We start from the raw sequence: 10,439 nt of genomic DNA on the forward strand, positions 1-10,439 counted from the left end.
AGTTTCCTCAGAATCACAGTAAAAAAAAAGAAGATATCTAAACAAGTTTTTGGCAGTAGTATACCTCAGGTCTTCTCTACTCTTATAAAAATGTATCTCAACTTATCTGCAGGCCACAGGTGGACAATAACTACTGTAATAACTAACCACAGCTCTAGTGCTCCCCTTATGTAACCTTCCCTATTTGGCAAATCAATCAGTGTATAGAGTGACAGCTCTCCTCAGGGATAATCGACATTGGAATCCCTTTCACCAATGCCTTGGTGTGCATACAATTTGATCTAGAGCCATTAAGAGTTCACAGTGTTAAGCATTTGCATACTCAGAGCAACATGAAAGGAGAAAGGCATGCTGGGTAATGATGATGACAGTTTCTCTGTGGCCCCACTCCTTTATCAGTCTCCTACACTGGGAAGCCAAGACGCCTGCAAAGAGAGAAACAGAGAGCGTGGGGGTAGAGGTTGGCAGGGGCCAGTGAAAGACAATGTATGCGTGTCTGAATGAGTGAGTGTTTGGCTGATGAAAGTGTTTGTGTGTGTGTCTCACCATATTGGAGCAGGCGCTGGCAAACATCATGTATTTAAATTAAACTGCAGTGTGTTGATTAGTAAAGAATGCTTCCCATCCAGAACAGCTATTTTCATCGCACTCTCTGAGGGTTAGTTAGGTGGTTATTGATGATGGATTGGGGGAAAATAGTTATACAAACCTCTGGACTAATTGGAGTTCAGATAGTAATAATATCAGCTAATTGGGTCAAATGGCAAATTGATTTGGGTGACCCTAGAATTGTCTTGAGCGTCAGACTTGAAATTGTGTTGAGTTGTTCTGATATTAGATTTCCGTGGATCAGGGAGGGCTGGGTAAGACAGCCTAGTTTGCCAAGTTCTAATGTTGGGACTTGGAGGTGCTGGGCTCACCAATCATGACAAACCTTGAGTCTGGGGTGAAGCAGCAGGCCTCGAGTGAAATGTTGTTGTAGCCCTACATAACACACAGGAGAGACACATGTCAAGATGCAGCCAGTCAGAAAATAACTATGTATTTACTAGAGATAATACATGGTGTGAGCTATTTGCATATTAGTAGATCTGTGTGTGAATATGTACATTAGGTCCATCAGTGCAGTGTGATAACAGTTCTCTCACTTAGAAAATGTGCAGCAAAGCTCCATTGAATGCATCTTGGATGTGAACAGCGCCCCCATTGGTAGAGCACCATAGTCCCTGTGCCCAAGAAAGCAAAGGTATCCTGCCTAAATGACTACCGCTCTGTAGTACTCACGTCGGTAGCCATGAAGTCCTTTGAAAGGCTGGTCATGGCTCACATCAACACCATCATCCCGAAAACCCTACACCCAATCCAATTCGCATACCGCCCCAACAGATCCACAGATGACCCAATATCAATCGCACTCCACACTTTCCCACATGGACAAAAGGAACACCTATGTGAGAATGCTGTTCATTGACTACATCAACACCATAGTGCCCTCAAAGCTCATCACTAAGCTAAGGACCCTGGGACTAAACACCTCCCTCTGCAACTGGATCCTGGACTTCCTGACGGGCCCCCAGGTGGTAAGGGTAGGCAACAACACATCTGCCACACTGATCCTCAGTACAGGGGCCCCTCAGGGGTGCGTGCTCAGTCTCCTCCTGTACTCCCTGTTCACTCATGACTGCACGGCCAGGCACGACTCCAACACCATCATTAAGTTTGTTGACGACACAACATTGGTAGGTAGGCCTGATCACTGATAACATTGAGACAGCCTATAGGGAGGAGATCAGAGACCTGGCAGTGTGGTGCCAGGACAAACACCTCTCCCTCAACGTGAGCAAGACAAAGGAGCTGATTGTGTACTACAGGAAAAGGAGGGTCGAATAGGCCCCCATTCACATCGACGGGGCAGTAGTGGAGCGGGTGGAGAGTTTCAAGTTACCTGGTGTCCACATCACCAACAAACTATCATGGTCCAAACACACTAAGACAGTCGTGAAGAGGGCACGGCACGACAACATGTTTCCCAGATCCTCAAAAAGTTATACAGCTGCACCATCGAGAGCATCCTGACCGGTTACATCACCACCTGATATGGCATCTGCTTGGCATTCGACCATAAGGCGCTACAGAGGGTAGCGCGTACGGCCCAGTACATCACTGGGGCCAAGCTTCCTGTCATCCAGGACCTATATACTATGAGGTGTCAGAGGAAGGCCCAAAAATTATCAAAGACTCCAGTCACTGAAGTCATAGACTGTTCTCTCTGGTACCACACGGCAAGCGGTACCAGAGTGTCAAGTCTAGGTCCAAAGGGCTCCTTAACAGGTTATGTCTCCAAGCCATAAGACTGCTGAACAATTAATCAAATGGCCACCTGGACTATTTACATTGACAACCCCCCCATTGTTTTTACACTGCTGCTACTTGCTGTTTATTATCTATGCATAGTCACTTTACCCCTACCTACATGTACAAATGACCTCGAATAACCTGTACCCCCGGACATTGAACGGTACCGGTACCCCCTGTATATAGCCTGATTACTTTTTATTTTATTTGTTATTTTATTTGGTCAATATTTTATTAACTCTTATTTTTTTACCGCATTGTTGGTTAAGGGCTTGTAAGTAAGCATTTCACGGTAATGTCTTCACCTCTTATATTTGGCGCATGTGACAAATAAAAATGTATTTGATTTGATTTGTCTTTTTTCCTATGCTCATCTGAAGAGCAAAATGACAGGACTGTGGCTTCTAAAGCTTCTCTTACTCACCTGACAGTTGGGAGAGTGCAGGTCCCAGAGTCGTATGGTCATATCCAATGATCCCGAGATAAACGTGTCATCCATGGAGAGAGCAACAACACTGACAACATCCATCCACACAGTGCAAAATCAACGTTAGTATCCAAACACCCATTAACTGTATATACTGTAGAAATAGTCTACTTTGCCTGCTTGCAAATGTGTGCTAAAAGTGGGGATATTTCCTGGTATTTCTGATTATCTTAACTTACCACCGCCACCAATTAACCATTACATTTTTTTTTTACAGAAAATCGTAGAACCACCACTTCAATATATGCCTACACTCTTACAAAAAAAGGTGCTATCTAGAACCTAAAAGGATTATTCCGCTATCCCCATATGATAACCCTTTGAAGAACACTTTTTGGTTCCAGGTAGAACCCCTTTGGTGTCTAGGTAGAACCCTTTTGGGTTCCATTCCACAGAGGGTTGGTTCTACATGCAACTCAAAAGGGTTCTTGATGGAACCAAAGACTTCTACCTGGAACCAAAAAGGGCTCTCCTTTGGTGACAGCCAAAAACCTCTGTTGGAACCCCTTTTTCGAAGAGTGTACTCAACAAGTTCAACCTGTTCAGTTTACACCATTTCATTCTGTACTCAGACATCTGCCTGGTATTCAAGATAACCCACAACATAGCACCACCACCTTTGAAGGTTTTTGCCAACCTTTGCTCACACACACACACACACACACACAGTATTGTAGCATCTTGATGACATTTTTCACATTTTAGGCATCCAGCTGGGTGGGGCCTTGGATGGATGCTGAATTGAGATGGGCACAAGGGTATGTAAATACAGTCCTTTTCAGTGTGGTGGCAAATTAGTTGAACAGGAGAAGAGGATGTGGTTACTTGTGGAGGGAGAGCAGTGGGAGGGTGGTGGGTTGAACAGCTGCATTGAAGCTGAGTGGTTGATCTGGCTCATCACATCTTGACTAGAAGAAAGAGATTTAGAAATTAGTTTGACATTGCCATAGTTCAACAGCTGAAAAGCTGTCATTGACATACTCCCAGAGATAGCAAGACATTCAGTATTCACTGAATGAAGTAGCCAACCCATCTCCACTTACAATTTCATTCATCAATTAAATAAATCATATTATAAACTGGGTGGTTCGAGCCCTGAATGCTGACTGGCTGACAGACCGTATACCACAGGCATAATAAAACATGTATTTTTAATGCCCTAATTATGTTGGTAACCAGTTTATAATAGCAATAAGGCACCTGGGGCGTTTGTGATATATGGCCAATATACCACTGCTAAGTGCTGTATCCAGGCACTCTGCGATGCGTCGTGCATAAGAACAGCCCTTAGCCATGGTATATTGGCCTTATACCACACTCCCTCGTGCCTTATTGTTTAACTATAGCACATTCAATTATGTTATTATTGTTGACTATTGGCTACTCCTGTATCTACCTTGTACAATACCATAATCATTGAATGAAGTAGCATACCCATTCACAATTTAATTGATAAATTAAATAAATAATACTAGCACATAGTTACAATATTGTAGAATAGGCTACCCCTGTAGCCACACTATAATAGGATACCGTTATGATTTAATTGGTTGTCAGGCATTATTTTAGGTCTTCAATCAAAGTTGTATGTTGTACCTTGTTTCCTTCCCTCAGGGAATAGTAGTTCATTTTGTACACTAGCCTACTACACTATCAACACAGTACATAATATTGCCTACTTGCCTTTGACAATACGTTATCAACTCAGCAAAAAGTAAATGTTTTCAAATAATCCACATGTTCCTTAACACAATAGGCCTAAATATTTCATCCCAAGGATTCCGAATAGCACGCACCCTCTGGGAAATCCTATGAACTCGTCTCTACGACTGAAAGTAACGGACACAACTCATATGGATTTTCTGGTGTACTGGGAACTGGAAACAACAGTCTGTGATTGGCTAACGTTTAGATCTGCATACAGCGAGATAAGATAACATACCATCCCATGAGGTGTTGAGGATGTGTTTTAAAAGTGATACAAATGTGACATATTGCAATAGTGGTGGGAATGCCCAACAAGGGTGTTTGAGAATAAGGTGGCCAAAGTCAGGGCTGTCCAGAGAATTTCATATGCAGCGACTGTTAAAAGGGTTGAGGGTTCGAATGGTGCTTTTGAAGAGTCCATGGTGGTGGATAGGCCTTCACTGAAGGCTGCAGGGGTTGCAATTCAACAGCAGGACACAGATACGTGGGGGCGGCAGGTCGCCTAGTGGTTAGAGCGTTGGACTAGTAACCGTAAGGTTACAAGATTGAATCCCCGAGCTGACAAGGTGAAAATCTGTCGTTCTGCCCCTGAACAAGGCAGTTAACCCACTGTTCCTAGGCAGTTAACCCGCTGTCATTGAAAATAAGAATTTGTTCTTAAATGACTTGCCTAGTTAAATAAAGGTTAAGAATGTGGCCTTTATAGCTATGGTGATTGATGGCACTGCCAAGGTGGAGAGGAAGTCCTGGAAAATAGATATCATCGTGGATGCGGCGGAATGGTTCCTGGGACTGAAAGACTTCTCAGCGGAGAAGTTGCATGGAGTATTGTCACAAGCTGTACCATCTTCTCAGGTCATAGAACCTGAGAAGGGAGATAGTGAGATTTGAAGGAAGAAGTGGGAGTTTTGGTGTTTAGGTTTTGTCAATGTGTTTTTTTATTGTTTTATTTTGGGTGGATTAAGTTAGTTTTCCCTATCACGTATGGGTTTTACTTTTACCTTGTTTTTTTCCAACCCCATCCAGTTGGTAGCAGTAATACATATTTTTGGGTGTAGTCTGCCATAAAACCCACAGAAGAAGAAGAAGAAGAAAATGAGGCATTGAGGGAAGCCACATTACCTATTGGGTATTATATTTTCTAGACTGTGATAACAGGAAATACACAAGCCATAGGCTACACACTATAGCTCAATGTGGTCTACATCGGAATATCGGCTTGCACGTGAAAAACTGTAAATGATAACATTTATGGTTGAGATTTAATTAATATAAATATAAATTATGCACCTCTAATTAATATAAATATATTCCATCTAGACACCGTTGCCCTAGAGCACACAAAAAACTATACATACCTTGGCCTAAACATCAGCGCCACAGGTAACTTCCACAAAGCTGTGAACGATCTGAGAGACAAGGCAAGAAGGGCATTCTATGCCATCAAAAGGAACATAAAATTCAACATACCAATTAGGATCTGGCTAAAAAATACTTGAATCAGTCATAGAACCCATTGCCATTTATGGTTGTGAGGTCTGGGGTCCAATCACCAACCATGAATTCACAAAATGGGACAAACACCAAATTGAGACTCTGCATGCAGAATTCTGCAAAAGTTTTCTCCATGTACAACGTAGAACACCAAATAATGCATGCAGAGCAGAATTAGGCCGATACCCGCGAATGATCAAAATCCAGAAAAGAGACGTTAAGAGACGTTAAATTCTACAACCATGTAAAAGCAATTCCCAAACCTTCCATAACAAAGCCATCACATACAGAGAGATGAACCTGGAGAAGTGTTCCCTAAGCAAGCTGGTCCTGGGGCTCTGTTCACAAACACACCCCACAGAGCCCCAGGACAGCAACACAACTAGACCCAACCAAATCATGAGAAAACAAAAAGATAATTACTTGACACATTGGAAAGAATTAACCAAAAAACAGAGCAAACTAGAATGCTATTTGGCCCTAAACAGAGAGTACATAGTGGCAGAATACCTGACCACTGTGACTAACCCAAATTTAAGGAAAGCTTTGACTATGTACAGACTCAGTGAGCATAGCCTTGCTATTGAGAAAGGCCGCCGTAGGCAGACCTGGCTCTCAAGAGAAGAGAAGACACTGCCCACAAAATTAGGGAGAAACTGAGCTGCACTTCCTAACCCCCTGCACAATGTATGACTATATTAGAGGCACATATTTCCCTCAGATTTCACAGATCCACAAAGAATTAGAAAACAAACCCAATTTAGATATATCACATATCTACTGAATGAAATAACAGTGTGCCATCACAGCAGCAAGATTTGTGACCTGTTGCCACAAGAAAAGGTCAACCAGTGAAGAACAAACACCATTGTAAATATAACCCATATTTGTGCTTATTTATTTTCCCTTTTGTACTTTAACCATTTGTACATCGTTACAACACTGTATATATACATAATATGACATTTGTAATGTCTTTATTATTTTGGAACTTATGTGAGTGTAATGTTTACTGTAAATTTTTACTGTTTATTTCACTTTTGTATATTATCTACCTCACTTGCTTTGGCAATGTTAACATATGTTTCCCATGCCAATAAAGCCCCTTGAATTGAATATAAACTATGACTTTCATTACAGTAACACGCAGACGTTAGTACGGCGTTGGTAACACGTTCAATGGTAGTTGACAGCCACACGGTGGTACTGTTGCCTAAACTGAATTCAAGCCTGAATCACTCCCCATCCCATTGTATGTACACCGTGTCGCTAACTAGCTAGTTCGCTTGCAAACGGTGTCATCCTAACCTCCAGTCTGCTGTCCCAGGGGGAGGCAGTGACAACCGGTAGACAGTGTCCTTTGCACCCACATGTGTCGGGCAAGGTTTTCTCCGTATACAGGAGGCGTGGACAACACTTGTGTTTGCTTTCTATTGGAGAAAGCTATAAATCCCCCCCTGTCACTTTCACGAGGTTAGAGTAATAACATGTTTAAATACTCAAGACCTTGGCTCGAATCTAGGTTATACCTTTAGATTTCGAGAAAATGAACAACTAATGAATAATTGTTCACTTCTTGCTGACTTCTCAAACCGCGGACTGGTCTGCTTCACAAGCATTCCCGGAAGTCTTGAGATGTTGGGTCTCTGGTTTAGAAACTCTGTGGTAGCGAATCTGAAAAAAAGGAAGTCAATTTACATCATTTCCGGTGACGGTAACCCTAATGGTGCACTCCAGTGTTTTCAGCTTCAGAACGACATGAGATTTAACAATCTTCAAAGTAGCTAGTTATCATGAACAGCTATAGGACGGTTACATTGGCTTGTAATAATGATGTTATAAGGACATGTAGTAAAGCGGCAATTCGCTCAGGGAAAACAGACAGTATTTGTCACATATCAAGGGGAGTAGCATCCTTGCTCACGCGAGCACATGCTTCTGTCCCGAGACGAGAGGAACCACCACCAGTGTCTGACTCTGACAAGAGACCGAATCTGAGAGCCATCGACCTTGCACGCAAAATTCGCCAGGAGAAACAGAAAGGAAATGCAACTGGTGGTGGGTCAGACGCGGCTGTCCTTAATCCGTCGGTGCCAGTGTCCCAACTGCAAAAGAGGGTCATCGAGCTGCGACAGTTCACTCAGCAGCTACAGAATGTTCACCCCAACGTTCTTGCAAAGCACCTTCACAGAGGTCTGATCCTCCCACATCCAGAGCTCGCAGTCGTTAATAAACCCTATGGAGTTTCTGTTCAAGGTAAGTTGTATGAAGTGCTGTATTGAGTCAAACACACAATTAAAGATAACGTGAGGAATAAGTCTGTTCTTTTTAATGTCCCTTCAAGAACACACATCTGTGCTAGAGCAGTCGTCAAATCCACAGTGATTTAAATCCCATATTCTTCCTCTTAGATGGGTCAAGCAACAAAAACAACATCTCAGACGTGCTTCCAATCCTTGCCAAGATGGTGGATGGAATAAGGGCTGGGTCTCGGCTGCACGTCTGCCTTGGATTAGACAAGGAGACGACAGGGACCCTTCTGCTGGCAAGGACTGAGGAAGCACTGGACTATGTACAAAATCTTCACAAAAACCACCAAGTGGAGAGGAAATATTGGTGTGGATTTAGTTTCAAATAAGGATCAAGGCAGCACATCATTCACATTTCAAAACCATCAATTGAGGGCAGCAAATTAACATAGAATATGCCATAAAGCTATTGCAATGACCCTGCCATTAATAAGACATGACTGCTCCCCCAATGGAACTTCCCCTTGGAGCAGCGGTAATGTCTTAACCTGGACGCAAGGGTTATTGAGCTTGATTCACGCCTTGCAACATCATGCTACATTCTTGTTTCGTTACTTTCAATCATCTTCCATTCTCCCTATTCCCCATGCAGGGTTGTTGCTGTGGGCGTGCCTGTTCCCTCTGAGGGAGTGATTGACATTCCCGTCATAGAGAGAGAGGTCACAGGGGCTCAGCCTCACTTCAAGGTAACGTAATATTTTGTAATAATATCTCTCAAACTTCTTAACCAGTGCTGCCAATAGTTCTGTTAAATTCTAGTCATTATGACCAGTATTGTCGACCAGTCAGTCTTTACTCTCATTTGTATTGGTGGCTTTCAGTATACTGTGCTGTCCTTGAGGTTTTTAGCTTGACAGTCTTATATACACCTAACCTAACTACCCATAACCCTTCTCAGATGGGCCTGAGTCCTGTGTACAGGGTGAGTGACGGGGGTGAGGGAGTGACCAAAGTGCGGGCCAATCGGCAGGCCCAGGGTGCCGTGACTCAGTACCGTGTCCTGGACAGCAGCAACGGCTGCAGCCTGGTCGAGCTCCAGCCTATCACAGGTAGAGACACTACTGAAGCTGACTCTGGGGTCGTTCCAAGTTGTTGGTTTTTGCAGTCACCCTGCACATCCCAAAAGATTGCTATATAACATGACTGCAAAATGTTATGCTGTTTTCAAATTAAACACAATATCTTACTCAAGCTTTTAGAATTGATTTCAGTCATGTTGTTGAGGGGGTCTACCACATGCTAATAACACAGATTAACCTAGGTCCTAGAGGATACTATGCACCATGTTATAGTAGCACCAATAACTTTGAACCTTCATAGAAAGCTGTTCCCTCTCTCTTGCCCCGTCCACCCTCTTGTGCTTCTAGGGGTGAAGCACCAGTTGAGGGTCCATATGGCATACGCTCTGGGATCTCCTATCCTCGGAGACCACAAATACTCCCACTGGACCAAACTGGCACCTCAGGTAAGGCAAACGAACATCTCCAGACTTCACAATGTAGAAGCTTTACAAGGTAGCCTAGCATTTAGACCTCTTTGATGCCAGTGATTGATGGGCATTATTTTTTAAAAACACTTTTTTTTTTACTTTAGAAACTGCCAGATGGAGTGTTGCGGAGGCTGGGACTTGAACAGAGCAAGGCGCGTTATCTGCCTCTCCACCTGCATGCCCGTCAGCTGACACTGCCAGAGTTCAAAGGTCAGAGTGACATTACGGTGTCTTGCCCCCTGCCAAAGTATTTCACCAGCACTTTGCGACGACTGCAGATCCCGATTCCAGATGAATGATGCTTCAGCGCAGTGCAGACAGAAGACTTGCTTATGAAATATGGAGCAGCATCACTTCAAGGGACCCTTGGCCTAATGGTTTAAGCTTGTACCTGAACTGGGAATTAACTGTGTGTGTGGCAAATAAAATAAAATAAACCATTTTTTTCCTAATTTCACATGCTAGGACCATTTCTTCATAACGTGCCCCCCCTTGGGACAGCAGACTGGAGGTTAGGATGACCTAACAGAGCATCTATGCAGATTTGTTTAAACAGTAAATTAATTTACTGTCATACAGACCTGTAAAATGGTGAATA

General features: G+C 43.2%; 1 protein-coding gene across 1 annotated transcript; it reads left to right on the top strand.

Moving 5' to 3' along the window:
• Positions 1–7,735: 7,735 nt before the first annotated feature.
• Positions 7,736–10,293, top strand: LOC115143002 (pseudouridylate synthase RPUSD4, mitochondrial-like). The gene is made up of 6 exons (XM_029682952.2): positions 7,736–8,299; positions 8,455–8,659; positions 8,945–9,038; positions 9,251–9,401; positions 9,720–9,817; positions 9,946–10,293. The coding sequence occupies exons 1-6, from the start codon at positions 7,837–7,839 to the stop codon at positions 10,138–10,140; spliced, it is 1,206 nt and encodes a 401-aa protein (XP_029538812.1). The 5' UTR covers positions 7,736–7,836; the 3' UTR covers positions 10,141–10,293.
• Positions 10,294–10,439: the final 146 nt, after the last annotated feature.

Source organism: Oncorhynchus nerka, linkage group LG2, assembly GCF_034236695.1.
Source record: "Oncorhynchus nerka isolate Pitt River linkage group LG2, Oner_Uvic_2.0, whole genome shotgun sequence".
In the NCBI taxonomy this organism is placed as follows: Eukaryota; Metazoa; Chordata; class Actinopteri; order Salmoniformes; family Salmonidae; genus Oncorhynchus; species Oncorhynchus nerka.

What these genes read in the sequence shown, in the direction of transcription:
- LOC115143002 (XM_029682952.2), top strand. Translation starts at nt 7,837, where the DNA reads ATGAACAGCTATAGGACGGTTACATTGGCTTGTAATAATGATGTTATA. An exon ending in CGAGCTCCAGCCTATCACAG is followed by an intron (nt 9,402 to 9,719) that starts GTAGAGACACTA and finishes TTGTGCTTCTAG; the next exon opens with GGGTGAAGCACCAGTTGAGG. An exon ending in GGACCAAACTGGCACCTCAG is followed by an intron (nt 9,818 to 9,945) that starts GTAAGGCAAACG and finishes TTTTTACTTTAG; the next exon opens with AAACTGCCAGATGGAGTGTT.